Below are 18,923 nucleotides of genomic sequence, written 5' to 3'. Positions count from 1 at the left end.
TAAGCTCAATTGGAAGACCTTGTCTGTGCAAATAGATTTCAAAATAGAGCCTGCCCTTTGACTGTCTCCATAATTACATGGCTCACTCTGTATTTTATTTGGCAGCCAGAGCAGTTAACCCCTGGAAGGAAGGGGCTGATGGCATGGCCAGCTTGGCTTCCCCGACATGTCCATGGGAATGAATAAACCACTGTTTGGAGAAGCCCATAGCTAAAAACATACCAGAACAGTCTTCAACTGAACTGAAACTTTTTTAAAAAACAAGTTTAATAATGTCTATTATGATTGGTTTAGAAACTTACTTTGGCCTTATTGTGTAAATTGTAGAGAGGTATTAATTGTTTTAAAAAAATTGGGGGAGTTGGGGGAGTTCCTGTTGCTTTGATGTAATCAACATCTGTCAATAGAATGAATTTGCTTTTGTTTAGTTTCAAGGGCCCTTGTCCTTTAGCTTTGCCCAATCAGTATCTGCTGCAGCCTGGGGCATTCCCTGAGCTGATTTTCTTTTTTCTTCAACAAATGCACAGGTTATTTCTTGTGAAATGTGAGCTTCTCTTCTGCTTTATAGTCTCCTTGAAATGGGAAGGAACCCTCAATCTTTCTCATTTACTTTTAAAACAGGTACATCTGAGTACTAGATTATAAAAATCAATGAGAGTTATATCAAGTGATGCAGACTATTTAATTTTCCTTTCACAACATTTGTGCAAGTTATCAAACCTATCAAGTAGACAGTCAGTATTTTAGGTCAAGAAATATAAGGCATGGATGCATTTGCAGTGTTCCCTTTTGGACTTGAAGCATACAGTGCTATAACAGCCCGTGCTCCTACTCTAGGTAATTGGTTGGAATTCATGAAGTGTGATCTTTCTGTGGCTCTAAATCAGCACCTCGAAAATGTATTTCTATGGTACAGTCCCTTTTGAGCCTACTGTAGTAAGCAATATTTCTAAACAGTTAAAAATATCTCAGTTTGCTATCACAAAGTGAGTTACTTTTTTTTAAGTTAATGTATAATTTAAGCAAATCACTTGGTTTGAAATTAAAATTATCAATGACTGTAAGAGCCATATTTGAAAATGAATTAGCAAAACATTGTTTTCTCTCTTAGTAATCATAAATCATTTAAATCTGGCACGCATTCCCCCCTTCATCCAAAATAATTGCCTCCATTTGTAAAATCAATTAGATGCTGATATGCTATAAATAATAGTTTTGTTACTAGACTTTGGCATTTGATCATTATGAAAAAATATACTCAGTCAGACATTTTACAGAGTATCTTTTAAATTACATATTATCTCTGGTTGACATTGTTTAACTAATGTAAAGTAGTACAGGCTACTTTATTGTGTTGTTTTCTACCCAGATATTTAATACCTCTGAAATGTAACATTAACTGAGGGTTGATGCCCTGCAGCAGGGGGAAAGTGCTTCCCTGGAAACATACAATGAAAAATACAGGTGTTGGTAGCCCACACTTGAGTACGAATATACTTTGTTCAGCTTTACAACTACTTAAAATAATAAGCATTTTAATTGTCTCTTTGAAAGTTCATTCAGGCCTCTTCCTTAAAAATATTTGTTGGCCAAAGAAAACTCACATTTTCAAGGATAAATCGGCTTAATTAAGGGTCATTAGTAGAGGTGCACAGAAAAACCCAGGGCTCAGTGGGTGAAATGGAAGCGTTTCATTATGTGGTATAGAATGCACGAGCAGATAACAATTAAAATGGACCCTGAGTAAGAGGCCAGTAAATATAGGGCATGTTGCGTGCAGCAACCTTAGTCATTTAAAATGCATTCCTACCTCCATCATACTTGAATTCTGTAATCCCACCTTTCAGACTTAATCTGTAAAGGGAAATAAAATGCAGTTTTTAGAAATTGATGTTATTCCCAAATATTTTCACATTTAAAGCCATAACTTAGATTTCTACTGCAAATACAAATTTAAAATATGAAAAATGTGCTGCAGGATCCAGAGGACATATACCAATTTCAAAAGACATTCAGGCTGCACAGTGTGCTTCTCCATGGAGTGAAAGAAGCAGTTGCCTATAATTTTCGACACTCAGCTGAAACTAGACGCTAATAGAATTTTTGTGACACTGAAAATAATTCTTACTATTACCTTTGAAAACAGTAAATATTCTAGTATTTATAACAAATAACGTATAGACATACTGCCCAAGGAAACCCTAGGTAGAGTTTCTGTTACATAATTGACAATAACAACACTCACTATGATCACTCTTTGAAGATCAAATTAGTCCAAAGCAGCTCCTTGCTGATCTGGGGCTCTCATCTCCTGAGGTTTCTGATGATTTTCAGCTTGTACCTCCTTAACTTCAGATTGGTCAGCTTGTCCCTGGCAATAATTAGTACACACCTTAAACTTGTTTCCTGAAAATAGCTATAACAAAAGGGGTTCTGGGACGCCTGGCTGGCTCAGTCAGTGCAGCTTGAGACTTGATCTTGGGGTTGTGAGTTCGAGCCCTACGTTGGGTGTAGAGATTACTTAAAAATAAAACCTTGGGGTGCCTGGGTGGCTCAGTCAGTTAAGTGTCTGCCTTTGGCTCAGGTCATGATCCTGGAGTCCTAGGATCAAGCCCCACATCGGGCTCCCTGCTCAGCGGGGAGTCTGCTTCTCCTGCCCCTCACCCTGCTCATGCACTCTCTCTCTCTCTCTCTCAAATAAATAAATAAAATATTTTTTAAAAATTAAACCTTAAAAAAGGGTGTGTGTGCTGTGCATCCCAGATAAATTGTGGTGCCCAGGAGACAGAGAGGCCAGTCTTACGACTAATGGAAGCCTGGCTGGTGTCCCTGCCTCTGATGATGGATGTCATGCATCAAATTAGCTGTAACATTGACCGCAGCAAGTTGAAAGTCAGATACAGTTGTGATATAGTATCAGCAGTGCTTTTATTTATTTATTTAATCGAGATACAGTTGACATATAATATTTGGATTGTATCAGCTTTTGGTGTACAAAGCAGTGCTTTTATAAAGAAAGGAAATAAAAGGAAACCCAATAAACCTTTTCTAGAATGGTCTGTAGCAGTAATGTAGTTTGGTTTTCCTGTGACCCTGAATATAATGGGTACTGGAGAATTTAATTTTATCCACTCTGAATTTAGAAAATTTGTTAACTACTATTTATTAATTACGGTATGATAAACAAAATTGAAGATTTTGCCCCACCTCTTTTTTGCCACATTAATTGGAGGACCGTTATCTTCTAAAGGCATGTCTTTCTTAAGCCCATTTCTTCATTTCACCTGTGAAAACACTAGACTTTTTTTTTCTGGTTTGTAATGAATAGTTAGTGGAATAAACACGGTGTGGTACCTTATTATCCTGTTACCTTGTGACAGCGTTTATAGGGTGTCTTTTATCAGGTTGAAAGAAAAGATTTTGCTTCAAATAAAAAAGTATCATATGAAAGTGGAATTTCTGAGTACACTGCAGAACTGTAATTGTCAACAGATTGGATATATTCAGGCTGTGTTCCCAATGTTTAAGTCGTGTGTGGGTGTGCCTGCATCTTTTCAGCAGTGAGCCTATCATTTGGCAGGACAGGTACATTGGCAAAACTGTTCATCCTTGAAGTGAATGTCTCAGAAGCTTCAACCAGATATCCAAGTAGAGGCCTGGTGACTTCATGCCTCAAGTTTAAGTACATAGAAAAGATTCCCCCTATAATGACTGTCTACTTGAACTTGATAATGCTGATAAAGATGATCTCTCTTTCATGTAATCAGCTGCATTGAAAAAAATCTTCGTGAGTCCTAAAATTGATCGGCGTCCACATCATCCCATTGCCTAGGAGGTAGCATGACAATCAGATGCTGCTGAATGAAGGCACAAATGTCAGAGCTAACAGAGCCCTCCCTCAAAGATGAGAAAGTCCAACTCGCTCATTTTCCTAAGACTTCTGTATCAGTGGGCAGTGTCTGAAGTGCTCAGCATAGAGCTCGGCCACAGGAAGTGCTTAGCCAGTGTTCACTGTTACTGTGACTACTCGAGGTCACATAGTTAGCTCTTGGCAGGGCCAGGAGCAGAACCATGGTTCCAAGGTGCCATCTGCTGCCTGTCGCTCTGGCCCGTTTTTCATCATGCATATCACCATCTGATACAGTCTAATATATTTGTTTTGCTTCTTGTCTGTGTCCCACCATAGAATATAAGCTCCGTGAGAGCAGGGACTTTGTCATCTGGTTCACCCTGCATCTGGAGCATGACATACAGAAGGAGCTCAGTAAGTAGTTGCTGAATAAAAGAATAAATAAATTTAGAGGCCCGCAGGTAAACCTGTTGAAGAGTTGAGAAGGGAAAGGAAAAAAATTAATGTTTATGGGGCACCTGCTTTTAAGATGGTTTACTTATGAATGTTATCTCAGCTAATGCTCACAACAGCGGAGTGCTGAGGAAAACACTGCTGTTCCCATGTATTGGTGAAGAGTGTGGGGCTCAGAAGTTGGGTAACTCAGATCTATCTGCCTTCAAAGCTCATGCTATCTTCACTACTACAGTACCTCCCAATTAGATCAGATCTACGAATTTTCATGAAAAGTTCCTTCATTCTAAATGTTGATCCTATGATGTTTATTTTTTTCAAACTTTCCTTTAGGGGCGCCTGGGTGGCTCAGTCTGTTGAGCAGCCAACTCTCAATTTTGGCTCAGGTCATGATCTCAGGGTCCTGGGATTGAGCCCCACATGGGCTCCGTGCTTGGGGGGTGGGGGTGGGGGGGAGTCTGCTTGAGGATTCTCTTTCTCTCTCTCTCTGCCCCTCCCCCGGCTCATGTGCTCACGCGCGCTCTCTCTCTCTAAATAAATAAATCTTAAAGCACACACACACACAACACACACACACACACACAAACCAAGTTTCCTTTAAATCTAATCCCTGGGGCACCTGGGTGGCTCAGTCCATTGAGCATCCAACTCTTGGCTTTGGCTCAGGTATTGATCTCATGGGTCATGGGATCAAGCCCCACGGCGGGCTCCCCGCTCAGCAGGGAGTCTGCTTGAAGATATGCTCCTTCTGTTCCTCCCCCCAATCTGTCTCTCTCTCAAATAAATAAATAAATCTTAAAAAAATAACCCAAAAACTAATCCCTGAAAAAAACACATTCTGTAGGAAAGCATGCTATCTACTAGAGCCCCTGCACACTGTAGGAAGGCAGCTTGGAGTGGCAGGCACAGTCCTTGATTTGGTTTTACGGGATGTGGAGCCCAGGCCTCCCACTGACCACCGAAGGTGTGAATCTTAGTTCCTTACCCGTAAAGTAGTGACGTTAATAGCTGCCTGCCTACCAGACAGAGTTGGTAAGAGATAATGTATGTAAAGCACCTAGCACTGTGCTTCATCAAAGAAAGTGGCCATTAAATGTTAACCACTATTATTGTTACTAATTCTATTAGTGTTATCCTTATTAATAGTAATCATAATACATACGTTCCTCAGAAGGGAACTACTTGTGAGCTTGTGTCTTGTCTGTGGTCCTACCTGGGATGGAGTTGGGGAGCCTGGAGTCATAGATTTTTTTTTTAAAGATTTTATTTATTAATTTGACAGAGACACAGCGAGAGAGGGAACACAAGCAGGGGGAATGGGAGAGGGAGAAGCCGGCTTCCCGCGGAGCAGGGAGCCCAATGTGGGCCTCGATCCCAGGACCCTGGGATCATGACCTGAGCCGAAGGCAGACGCTTAACGACTGAGCCACCCAGTCCCCCCCTGGAGTCATAGATTGATTCCGCCTAAGTCTTTGCTTTAGCTGGGACCCAAATCCACAGACTGCCAACCAGCTTCTGTCAGCCACCTCATTGAAGCATGTGTTTGCTCAGCGAAGGGAGCTTGGCTTGAGAGAGTGGATGGATTAGGTCAAACCCATCACCACTTTTGGAAAAATAACCTAGATGGTAGTAACATTTAATAGTTTTGCGATGCCTTTTATGTTTTCTGGGTGTTTCCATGTGTGTTAGGTCATTTTTTCTCATGTATATGAGAAAAATAATATACTTTGTGGAGGCAATTTGACGTGCTTTCCCACAGCTTTGGCACTTACTGCATGTTCCTGGGGAAGTTACTTACCTTTGGGTGCCTCAATATCCTCAACTGTGGAGTGCAGTAGAAGGTTCTCATTAAGATTAAGGAGCTAACGTATGTAAAGTGCCTAGGACAATAACTGACATGTAGTAAGTGCTCAATACTAGAAGCTATAATGGAGTGCACAATTTCTTTCTCATTAAAATCTTTTTATGTGTTCTTGAAGGAACTATCATTTATTAGGCATCTACTGAATGCAAAGTGTGTTTGCATACTTTCATACTTTTTCACATATGCCAGTTAATTCTCACCTGAGCCTCAAGAAACTTGATCAGGGCCACACAGCTAACAAGTGGGGCTGAAGTGAACGTTCAGGCTTCTGCTTTCCAGCCGTCTGCTTTTCCTAGGATACTACCATGCCCTGTACACGAGTTGACAATCCTAGAGCTGGTGGTGGTGTCTTCAGGGAGACGTGCAAGCGTCAGGGAATATGTACCTGCCTCTATCAAATAACTTTTGATTTTTAAAAGAAGTGATATTGCTGCATTTGTCTAGTATTTGGAATTGTTTAAAATAACACCGAAACACCTCTGTAAGTTTGATTCAATGCTATTACATTCAACTTTATGGAAGAACGTAACTGAGTGAAACTTATGACCTTGAATCACTGACCATGGGGGTTTGTTTGTGTCTGTGCCTTTTTCCAGTTCACTTGGAGATTTTGACTTTGGAGGCCAGTACTCACCTGCAATTCGTGTTTCTGTTATGTTTCACAGCTGAAATGTTACTCTAGGCCAGTAATTCTCAAACTTTCGTGGGCATCAATCTCCCCGAGGGCCTGTTACAGCACAGATTGCTGATCTCATCCCAAAGTTTGAGTCAGTAAATTGAGGGCACCCATAATTTGCATTTTTTCCCATGTGATGCTGATATGGTGGTCTGGGTACCACATTTTGAGAACCAGTGCTCTGGACCAGGAGTTGACAAACTTCTGTAAATGACCAGACAATATTCTAGGTTTTGTGGGTCGTACAGTCTCTGTCACAAATAATCAACTCTGCCACTCTGGCTCGAAGGAGCCATAGAGCGTCGTAAGCAAATGAGTGTGACTGTACTTACGGGCATTGAAATTTGAATTTCATATAATTTCACATGTTACAAAATACTATTTTTCTTATTTCTTTTTTGCCCATTTATAAATGTAAAAATCATTTTTATGTTGTGGACTGTACAAAAACAGGCAGCAGGCCAGATTTAGCCTTTGGGCTATAGTTTGCTGACCCCTGACATGCAATTGTGATATGTTGGGGAATTTTCAAGCTGTTGTTTTAATTATAAAAGTAATGCATGCAGGTGGATGGTTTAAAAAATCTAACAGTGGGGCTCCTGGGTGGCTCAGTCGTTAAGCATCTGCCTTTGGCTCAGGTTATGATCCCGGGGTCCTGGGATCGAGCCCCGCATCGGTCTCCCTGCTCAGCGGGAAGCCTGCTTCTCCCTCTCCCACTCCCCCTGCTTGTGTTCCCTCTCTCGCTGTGTCTCTCTCTGTCAAATAAATAAATAAAATCTTAAAAAAATTTAAAAATAAAAAATCTAACAGTATAGAAGAAAATAAAATGAATCAGGAAGACTTCCTCTCCACCCCAGGCCTAATCACATGGCCCAGAAATAACCACTATTGATGAATATCAATTTTCAGAAATTTTATAGGGATTTACAAGCTTATATAAATGTATAAATTCTTTCTTACATCAGTGGGCTTTTTATACATATTGTTCAGCTTTTGTCTTTTCCCTAATAATGTATTGTGGCCTGTTTACATATCAACACATAGAAATAAATGCTTTAGCTTATTCTCTAATAGCTTGATAGTTTTCTGTTGTGTAGATATACCACACTATATTTCACCAGTCCCCCACTGATGGACATTTGAGTTATTCCCCATTTTTTTCTACCACAAAGTGAGGGTACGTCTTACATCCATTATTGCATAATATCTGCAAGGTAAGGTCCTAGGAGATGAGTTGCTGAGTCAAAGGATGTGTGCATTTAAAATTTTGATAGCTATTTCTAAATTCCTGTTGTGGGCACGTTAGGACCCTACATTCATTTTGCTTCAGGGTCACACCCTACATTTCTAGTTTTTAGTCTTTATCTGACTTGTGCATTCATCATAGTGAATTTTGGTATAATGGCTCGCTGCACGTGAACTTAACACAGAGTAGTAATCCTATCAAGGGCAAAAAGTGCAGCTGGCCATTTGCCCGTGATTCTTGCAAGGAAAATGGCTTTAAAGAATATAAAGCCACCCAAGCAGTGCCCTGAATCTAGGGTCATCCTGGACATTGCTGGGGAAGGTACCACAGCAGAAATTGTTCTTTTCGCAGACCTGGTACTTAGTGGATGCTTCCATATGTTTGTTTCCCATCAGAGTGGAGTTTTCCATTGTCAAACATTTATGTAAACATAGTATTAGCCAATAAATGTGCTGTGCTATTATTGTACTAGAACTCAGGATATCACCGCTTTCCTTTCTATTTGGGGCTTTTCCTTTTTGAGCTAGTCAAGGATTAGGACAATGATTTAATAGACAACAATGCAACATCTTAAAATGTAGCACTGTGTTAGGTTTTTTAACTTAAAATATGTCAATTTCTGCTCATAGGTTGTCACAGAATTTTCTCTTCACCACTCAGTCATATCTACTTACACAAGCAGTCCAGCAGTCAACAAAGAAGAAATTTCTTTTTCCGGAGACAAAGAGAGATTTCCCACAGTGTAGTTTTGCCAGCTGCAGTTTCTTCAGCTCACCCAGTCCCTGAGGTACCGTACTGCCCTATTATCTGCTGCTTTTTCTAGCCAAGATGCAGCTTAACCGCAGAAGCAATGAAATGTCTTTGCACCTTTGATTTCTGAGCCATTTGAATCATGATTTTTAAACTTGGTTTGTGATCTAAAATCGTGATTTGAGAAGCTATAACATCTGCAGTTCTATAACATTATTATTATTTTTTTAAATAAAGCTCTGGGCTTACCGCTGCTTAGCTTATTTAGAATTAGTTTCTACCACGAAATTTTCTATATTAAATTTCTAACACAAAGGTAAAAGCACATGTCTACAGTTTCTTAACTTTTTTAGAAAAAAAAATTGACTATTAAACTGGGATCATTCAAGAGAGATTACTTGAAACTGGTACACTAGATGTTATTTCCTAAGCCTGCTCTCAGACTTTCCACAGTATTAATGCTGATGTTTGGAACCCTCCTTTAGAGTAAGGAAATAAAACCTCTCGCCTCAGAGCGTTCTTGATTTTTTTCTCAGAGACTACAATTCTGTGGAAAGACAATCTATCCACATTTCAAAATGCAAAATAAAGGAGGCGTGGGGATCATGTAGGAAAAACGAGAATAGCTGAAAGAAGTCTAGCCTTGTCACAGAAGTCACCTGCCTTCTCCCTTTGAGGCATTTTTTTAACAGTAAACCCACATGAAGTATGTTATACTCCCTGAAGGTGAGTGGCCCTTTTTGTGTGTGTGTGGAAAGGGGCCAATGAGACAGGCTACCAGAGCCCAGAGGATGTTCCTGGTGTTTCCTTGGTGGCAAAGGAAAGGAAGTCTCCAGAGACATGAATGTATTGTTTTAGAATGTCAGTGACAACCCAGGAGCCCTTCTGCCTGTGACTGTAACCTGGCCACGTCACAGAACAGAGTGGAGACAGGAGCACGGTCTGTGGGGGAGACTGGGCAAGCTTTAGAGGGCACCGGTGGCAAAGCTGTAAGAGTAGATGCCTGCCCCGAGCTCAGTCGTGGCTACCCAAGCCCTGGCGTGCTCTGGATCAGAAGGGCCCATCTGAACACAAGAATAGGTGAAGGTCTTATAAGTGAAGGTGTGATGCACTTCACAAAGAGCGGACCCCTAATCTCAGCCCTGCCAGAGTCACTGTGATGTCAGTTGAAGAGCCTTGTCTCCCTCAGCTTCCTGTCCCCAACTGCTGTGTACCCTTTCCTGGGTACAGCTCCACAATGCTTATGTGGCAGTTTCCATAAATAGATTGTAAAGAGCTGAGCACAACCTTGGGACTAAAAGAAGCTCTGTGTGTAAAATAGTATTTATTTTCTGAATACTACCCATAGGTTTAAGGAAGCAGTGGAGAACGTTCTACAAGGGTGATCAGAGTGGAATGTTTTGAGTTTGGGCCGTTTCTTTGTTTGTTTTTGACAAATGATGGAAATGTTCTAGGTATTTTTTTTTTTTATGTACTTAAAAAAAAGAATGAAACAAAGACAAAGAAAAGAAAGCTGTTGGGTTTTGTTCTCTAGTCCCTTCTTAGTTTGGGTGCAGTTGCCGAGTGCAAGAAAAGTGTATACGTAATAGGCTTCAGTGGACTTGAGAGTCAGCCTTTTACATATATTCATTCGGAGAGGGTGTTGTGAGCTATCCTTTGCATAAATTTTATCTTTGTGTTAAGAAGATGAAAGTGCTCTTAATTAGCCATTTGGCAATTTGGAAGCTTGGTGCTCTTTTTTCCATCAACGGCTAGAATGCTTCTTACAGGGTTGGGAGGAGGAAGAAAAGAAAACTACTGTTTGTTTTGACCAGAAGTCTACTTCAGACCAGTTTGACTCAAAGCACAGTAAGGTTAACAGACCATCCAGAGGCAGCACTAACAGGCAATGTTAAGTTCAAAAGGGCAGGGGAAGGAACTGGGGGCAGCCTGGAGGGTCTGTCGTGCTGGCTTCGGAGGTCGGGGCTCCGGCAGGAAGGGCAGAGCTCCATGAAGCAGGAGGCTGTGTCCGAAAAAATGATCCCATTGTCGTGTGCTGGGTTCTGATCTTCATTTTCAATCCTTTTTCCTCAAGCACATAAAGAAGCCAGACTATGTGACGACAGGCATTGTGCCCGACTGGGGAGACAGCATAGAAGTTAAGAATGAAGATCAGATTCAAGGGCTTCGTCAGGCTTGTCAGCTGGCGCGACATGTCCTCCTCCTGGCTGGGAAGAGTTTAAAGGTGGCGTCTCAGCAAGCCTCAGAGGACGTACATCAGGGGCAACACACTCTCCCCTTTTGCCTCTCTCCCTTTCACTCTTCCTGTGTACACATCTAATTTGTTAAAAAATCAAGTCAAGCCTTGGGATGGGGGAAGGGGATTTTATTATTTTGTGTGTTTATTCTAGAGGTAACTTAAAATCCAAATTCAATTTTAAGTAGCAGGATTCTGGAGATACTTCGGGCCCAATCAGCCTATCCACCTTGATCAATGGCAGACAGCTTTGACTTCTGCCCCCTTATTCCTGCCTGTAGTTTCTGCTTTTACTGCCCGCATTATTTCTGGGTGCCTGAAGAGTTGTTCTCCCTTATCCTTTGTCTCCTTTTTCCTTGCATTAGCTCTGCAAAGCAAGATTAGAGCATATAGACAAAGCTACGGGTAATAGAGAAATGTGATTACGGACAACTACCTTACCACAAGATTTAGTTCTTCCAGAATAATCTGAAACACTCTGCTTTATAAGGATCATTAAAAAAAAAAAAGTATGGGCCTGTAGTTTCCAGAAGGTGGGCAGAATTTAGGAAGTGAGTCTCAATGGTGAAATCACTTAAGAGTTTTGTGTAATAAACTTGTTATAGCAACGTAACTAAGCATAACGTGAATATCAAATAATGCAAAGAAAAATATTGAAGAAATAGGTAATTTTTAATAAAAGATTTTGTTTTAGAATCTTATTTATGACTTATGAGTTCATGGAGGTATCTTCGTGTACTCATAAAACTCAATTTTAGGGGTTTTTTGTTTTTTTTTTTAGTTTGAGAGCAATTGGATGCCTTCTAATAAGAGAAATATTTTTTAAAAACACAATGGATTTACTTAGGCATGAAAGAAAGCAAGATTCGTGAAAACCAAATTTCTACAATATGTATCAGACTGAGTTTTTAAAATAATGATCCATAGTCTTCCCATCATTGCTGCAAAACCCGTGCAAAGTTTCACTGAGATAAAAAGGTGTGGGTCGACCTACTTTTTCAAGCTTTGTCATCTAAACTGAAGCTACGTTTGAGAATTTATTTATATGCTTCAGCTAGCCTGAGGCACTAACCCTTGAGGAAGAGGAAGGAATTGCCTAGGAACATATTTGTGAAGTGTTCAGGCTCAGAAGGAGTCATGTCATTTAATGACTCACAGATAATTTAAAGGATCTTAGGGCTTACAATTTCCATCTCCTCACAGCCCATAACACCATTGTATACCCAAACGACTGTCAAAAAGGCACAACTTAAATATTTCAGGTTAATTGCCATTAATCAAAATGTTGTATCACAAGTTTATCACAGTAAATCTGTACAGTCTCATCTGAGAGTGCTGTAGCTACAGACATGGTCAGTGAGGGCAGGAAATGTCTTCAACTGTTGCTGCACAATTTCTTTATTTAATATTTTAGGTTGACATGACAACTGAAGAGATAGATGCTCTTGTCCATCAGGAAATCATCAGTCATGATGCTTATCCCTCACCTCTAGGCTATGGAGGTTTTCCAAAATCTGTTTGTACCTCTGTAAACAACGTGCTCTGTCATGGTATTCCTGACAGGTATTTATTGCTTAATAACATATTGTTCCTTTGGAAACTAAAACATGAGACTGAGATCTATAACACATGTTGAAAGACACTAGCTTAATTGAAACCCACCTGCAAACTTGTGAAGCTGATTAGGGTAAAACAAAAATTTTGAAGTATTTTGCTTCTAGGTGGACATATATTTAATGTTTGTTAAAGGAGTGTGTAATCCAAATCTTTGGATTGTTCCTTAAATATTTCTTTTACCTTCTTAGATTTTAACCGTATAAGTGGTAAAAATCCAAATGTAGGCAAATATAGGTTATCAACTATTGTTTCAGCTCTTCGCAAAATTAAGGTAACTGATAAGTACATATTTTTAAAGAATTTTTAAAAGATTTTTAAACAATGGCAATATGTTCATATGCTGTATTTCTTATAAAATTGGACGTGACTGACGTAACTTAAAGACTAGATATAGTTTTTCCATTTATTGCTCTTCTACTCCGAATTATCATTGCAATTCACTGGGCTTGTGATAGTCTTAGGTATTTATTTTTACATTTCTCTTATTGAGATCTGTCTATCACCATTTTTATTCTGTTTACGTTTCAGCCGACCTCTTCAGGATGGAGATATTATCAACATTGATGTCACGGTGAGTAAATAATATAAAAAATAGTCTTTGATCAACTTCAGAATTGCTGGTAGCACCAGGAAGAATTGTGGCTTGAAAATGCGAGCCGCACCAAGGGAAGTGCTGTTTACTTCTAGACCCAGACGCAAGCAGCTGGTTTCCTTTTTTGTCTTTAACTCCGTGTTTATTCCAAGTAAACCCAGGCCTGACTTGAATTTAGGGCTGGAATCAGATGCACTGAGATCAATGTTGGCCTAAGTGAAATGTCAACCCAATCCTGCTATGTGTCATGTTTTTGAGAAGGTGTAATTGTTATTGATCCACTGTGTAGTTAATGCAGAGCCACCGCGGCACTGGGCAGCTGCTGAAGCCAGATATGTATGAGATGAGCTAACATGAAGAAAGCCAGCATTTTTCCTTCACTCTGCCAAGATTGATCTTCCTCTTCCTGCTGATTTTGAGTGGGGCCTGTCATTATCTTACTCTGTCATTAGGGGCTACATTGGCCTGTGTGTGTCAGTCTATTTGGACAGCAACTCTTTTGCTAGCAGTGTTCCTTAGATTTAGTAAAATCCCTGAAGGTAACGTCGTGTTCCATTTGTGGCAGAGAGGGTATAGAGAGCCTTGAACTCGGAGCATACGAGCAGAGTGGTTTTCTCTCTGCACCTAACTTTTTACCACATGGTTAACAGCCTTTCTTTTAAATAACAACCCAAAGTGATTTAACACGGGAACTTCAAATTGCACAAGCTCTAACCTTTTCTAATTCCCTCAGCCTTTCACTACTCTCAGACTTGGATCATTTGCGCTTTGGCAGTTCGTTTTACTAAAAAAGTTTGTAATGGTCCCTTTGGATTATGTAGATTGTAAATAAATTGTATACATCTGATGATTAATAAATAAGGTTTAAATACAGAAATAAAATTTAATCATCTGATGAGAACTAGTTGCGACAGACACCATTCAAGGAGTATAGCTTCTATGAATGAGGAAATATTTTCCATAATAGTTATTTTGTATCCCCACCATGAACTTAGGTAGGCGAGAGAATGAGGTGGAAATTGGCATCCGATCATTGAGTTTGGCCAAATTTTTAGTTGTTTAAATTAACTCAGCCTCTTTTCTTCATATCAGTTTGTATGGTGACATAGCCAATGATTCCTTTATTGCTGCTACTCTTTCATATATCATTTTGTCCTACTTAGAATACTTGAACATTTGCTCCACATATATTCTGTTGGTTTATCTTTCCAACTCAGGATCATGAAGGAGGAGATATTTTATGAAGTATACCTGAAGTAAAGTATTTTTCCTGATATACTTTTCTTTTGAATTGTAACTGATTTGGGGTTTGTACATTTATTATCTCACCTAATCACCCCCTAATAAAATGTTGCTGCTTTGAATGAAATCAGCACACTCTTTCCTACTGCTCCCAGTGCATCCAAAGAGAATATTCCATGCCTTTTCTGTTTCCTGAAGACTTTTAATACATTTTTAACATTCAAATATTTCACAATTGCAGAAACTCAAAGCAATGTGAAATACTTCAAGTGTCTAGAAATATGAAGGAGTCAAGAAAACATATTGGTCTCTATCTTAATAAATTATATATTTTTTACCCCCCCCACAAATTATATTCCCTGTGAGATATGATATTAAGTGAAAGACTCCATTATCAGATCCTATACTTTTATCAGAAAATACTCGTTATGCATTTTATAATTGTTTACACCTAGTATATACCACAATAAAACAGACTTCTTTCCCCCTTGAAAGTGAATGTTAAAAAAACAGACTGTGAGATGCCTAGAGTAGTTGCTCAATAAATATTTGTTTAATAAATGAAGTACAAAACAAGAATACTTTGTGAGCATAAACCCTAATTATAGATAACTGCCATAGGCTTTCAGAAGTATTGTTATTCTCACATATATTGAATCTTTCACATATTTTGAAAGCTAGCAAAAAGTAATGTAAAAAGGCAAATAAAGATTTTTAAAAATATTTTTTACTTAAATAACAGTTACATAAACACTGAATTATACATTTTTAAAACATGCTTATATTAGTAACTGTAATATATTTGTGTATAAAGTCAAACTTGTACTTTCTTGGATTGCAAATGGGAAAAAAAGTATGAAACACTACTCTATTGCAAGGTAATTAAGGTCATGTGACACATTAGAGAAAACATTTGTTTAGAAGCCAATAATCCATCATGTTAATCTGGATCTACCTCTGTATTTTGCCACCAGCCTTAGACAAGTTACCTGTTTATGCCTCAGATTGCTGACTTATAAAGTGAAGACTGAATAAAGACTTTTCCTGCTTCCCTTACAGGGTGTAGTAGAGTATTTTTTTTGGTGCAGAATAGTATATAGATTAAGACATCAACTCAGTATTAAGATAGACAGAAAGCTCAGCTAAATATCTTTTTTTATAAGTTTCTGCATTTTACTTCATGAGAAAGAGAAATGTGAAAAACAATTACATAGGTAAAATTTATGCAAAATAGCAAATTCCATGCTATATCTAAGGATCAATATTCAACCAGTCCCTTCTACCTTCTATATTTATTATAGTGTTTGTTAATTATTGATTTTTTATAATGAATCTGGTGTCTTTCAAGATCCTATAGGGCCTACTGAATCATTGATGACTGATAAAATTATATTTTCTGTAATTTTATTCTTAAGCGTATTTTGTTATATTTTAATCCTTTAAAAACCCATGTGTAGTGTTTTCTGTTAACATTCTGCTATCTGGACCATTTGACTAAGGTTTCACTTCCAGACAGGATCTTTCCCTAACATATTTCATTCCCATATTGAGCCACTTCAATTCTTGGAACGAAATTCTCCTACTGTTTAATACTGACATGTCTATTTTATTTCTTCTTCTTATTGTCTATCACTTCCAAATGTAGGATTGGTAAATGAAAGATCAAGTATCTTCATGACACTGAAGAAACTTTTCACTATGTTAAATACTTCTAGGTTCTCTAGAGCTATTGTAGTAATTGTGGGTCAATGTCTTTGGTCACTAATTTATGCATGTATAGTTTTGTCTTCTCAGAAATAAAATGAGGAATCAAAACATTATACTAGCTTTGCTATTCATAATGCTGAAATCGCCATTCTAGTTACGAATTTATTTTTAGATTTTGTAATATCATCGTATGGCTCATCTTTTTAATTCCTGTAAGGCTTTAGCATATCCTCTTTTTTTTTTTTTTTTTTTGTAGGGAAATGAGAGTGATTCTGGAAGGGTGAAACATATGAATCTACTAAATACATAAATGAACACAATACATACTTTTGGAGAGTACATTTTTAAACAAGGACGTATTTTAAAATGTTTGCCTGTGTTTAGGTCTATTACAATGGCTACCATGGAGACACCTCGGAAACGTTTTTGGTGGGCAATGTGGATGAATGTGGTAAAAAGTTAGTGGAGGTTGCCAGGAGGTGTAGAGATGAAGCAATTGCAGCTTGCAGAGCGGGGGCTCCCTTCTCTGTAATTGGAAACACAATCAGGTAAGCCTTACACTGACAAGTAAAGGGAGGGTTGGCAAATGGTACAAAGGTTATTGGTGGCTTGGTATAAAATTGATGACATGTTTTATGATTCAGAACCATCATTTCAGTCTGATATCAGTATGTGAACTGCCAAGCTGCGGTGTTGTTCCCTGGGTTTAAAAAAAGAGAGAGAGAGATTTTAAAACAGTGAATTATACTAGGGTCAGCAGGAAACTTACAGGAGCAGCAAGCAATATTTATATGACTGCTTTAGTTTTAGCTCGACATATTGGTCTGTAGTGTTCCTTTACCCAAAATCACACCAAACATCGAAGAAAGTACCTAAGAAGGGGATAAGCATCCCAACTCTTGGATAATGAAACAGGAGAAAAGCTAAATTTTATGAGGAATGAAGTGAAACATATTCCTGTGATACAGAGATTTAAAAAACATTAGCTCAAGCAAGCCTTACCTTTCAAATTAGTGGATTAGCACACAGGCTGAAAGGGTGAGCTTGTGTCCTTTTCTTGTCTGGTTCATTTTTTCCCCTGTAAACGATTGTTTATTTTCCAAACAGTATTCTGTGCTTGCTTTTTGAGTATATGTGTATTTGCTGAATTTGAGACTTTTCCCCGTAATCTGTTACCTCCTTTTAGATCTTTTCTTTTAACCCCCATAACTGTTTTGAAGTAGACATACAGAATATGTGTTTTCATTCAAAAGTAATGCATTGTGTTAAAGATGATCACATCAGTACCTTTTAAAGTACTGTTCTCATTAATATGAACCATTGAATACTTCCCGTTTGTCTCAAGGATGGAAGGCTTAGTCACCTTGAAAAGATGCTGCCTTTTTTCTTCGTAAGCCCTCAAATACTTTAAGAAAAAAGGCAGTAAAATATCAGTTAAATGTATTTATGGCTTTAAAAATATTGTAACAATGTCTGAATCAAACTTTAGTAAAATCTCTTTGGGTTATATCTGAGAAGCTTTTATTGAAGACTTTGAACAAAATTGTGTTTTTGACAGTTTTAAATTATAGGCTAACTAGCCTGGGAAAAAAGGATAGTGTCTCTCTGTTCTTTCATAGGAAATGTTGAATCAGACCCCTACTGGGAAAAGAAATTTAATGCATATCTCACTGTCTTACTGTCCATGAATATAATAGAAATGAATTCAAAATGCAGTTTTATTTTTGCAAATGGGATGAGTCGATCGATGTATCTCATATTTTTGAACACCTAGGGTTCAACAAATTTACTGGTGGTGCTCTTGCATTTTAACAAAATTTATTCTTCAGTAGAAGGGGGCAGAGAACACTAGATTCTTATTCAAGCATTCTATCGAGCTCTGCATTCATGGCTGTGTCTAAAGGGCATGTCAGCCTTTGATTCTCTCTGAGAGGTAATTATCCTTTTCCTGTCACGGAACAACAAATGATAGCTAACTACAGAGGCACATTTGCAGTAGTCACATTCATCAACTGCAGGAAAAAAATTCAATTTAATTGTGCAACACAGCTGCACATGGGCTTTTGAGCATTTCTGTTGTTCTCCCTGTCTCGCTATTCCTCCCTCCAGATCTATTTTTTAAACTTTTTTTTTCTGGTTATTTTTTCCCCTTTTTGTCTCTTCTTCCATTTTTACTCTCTGTACTTTCTTGTTAAAGTAATTTTCCTTTGTGGCTCTCATTCTTTTTTCCCCATTGAAGGCTATGAATGTAGAAAATTATCACAATTACTCATATAATTGAGCCTCTTTGTAGCAAGTGCAACTCCAGTAGCCTTTCTCCATCATGAAAATGGTTTCATTATAGGGTTTTTCATATTCTCTGACACCATCTACACAGAGGAACAGGCGTGCAGATGAGATGTGCTAGGAACAGGCTAGATCAGTAAGGTCACAGTAGGAATAATTAGCTCTGCTATGGAAAGAGCATCTAGGCCTTTTACTGCTACATAAATGTACTGTCCGTGGCTTTTAGTCACAAAAAAACTTACTAACAAATGGAGCTCCCGCCTACTACTTTGAAAAAAAGATTTGTATCAACACTACAATTTTCCATCATTAAGACTAATAACACAGAGCCTAGTATACATCAAGGGGAATAAAAAGAAAAATCTCACATTCAAGTGGCGGCTGGGTGCTGACCTTTGTTCCCT

At 38.5% G+C, this 18,923-nt stretch overlaps 1 protein-coding gene across 4 annotated transcripts in view; it reads left to right on the top strand.

Moving 5' to 3' along the window:
* The window catches only part of METAP1D (methionyl aminopeptidase type 1D, mitochondrial), an 84,314-nt gene that overhangs the window by 57,886 nt on the left and 7,505 nt on the right, over positions 1-18,923 (top strand). For 3 of the 4 annotated variants that reach the window (XM_025850316.2, XM_073882549.1, XM_073882555.1), the window contains exons 2-6: positions 8,719-8,876; positions 10,914-11,063; positions 12,490-12,638; positions 13,221-13,263; positions 16,618-16,781. In XM_025850316.2, the coding sequence (XP_025706101.2) occupies positions 8,719-8,876; positions 10,914-11,063; positions 12,490-12,638; positions 13,221-13,263; positions 16,618-16,781 (664 nt within the window). Of the gene's footprint in view, positions 1-4,186; positions 4,265-8,718; positions 8,877-10,913; positions 11,064-12,489; positions 12,639-13,220; positions 13,264-16,617; positions 16,782-18,923 lie in introns of all 4 variants that reach the window. The other variant, XM_073882544.1, reaches the window with a different exon arrangement.

This window comes from Callorhinus ursinus, unplaced genomic scaffold (genome assembly GCF_003265705.2).
Source record: "Callorhinus ursinus isolate GAN/ISIS: 27379988/994484 unplaced genomic scaffold, GSC_fseal_2.0 scaffold2, whole genome shotgun sequence".
Taxonomy (NCBI): Eukaryota; Metazoa; Chordata; class Mammalia; order Carnivora; family Otariidae; genus Callorhinus; species Callorhinus ursinus.
This window is presented reverse-complemented; position numbering and strand designations above follow the sequence as displayed.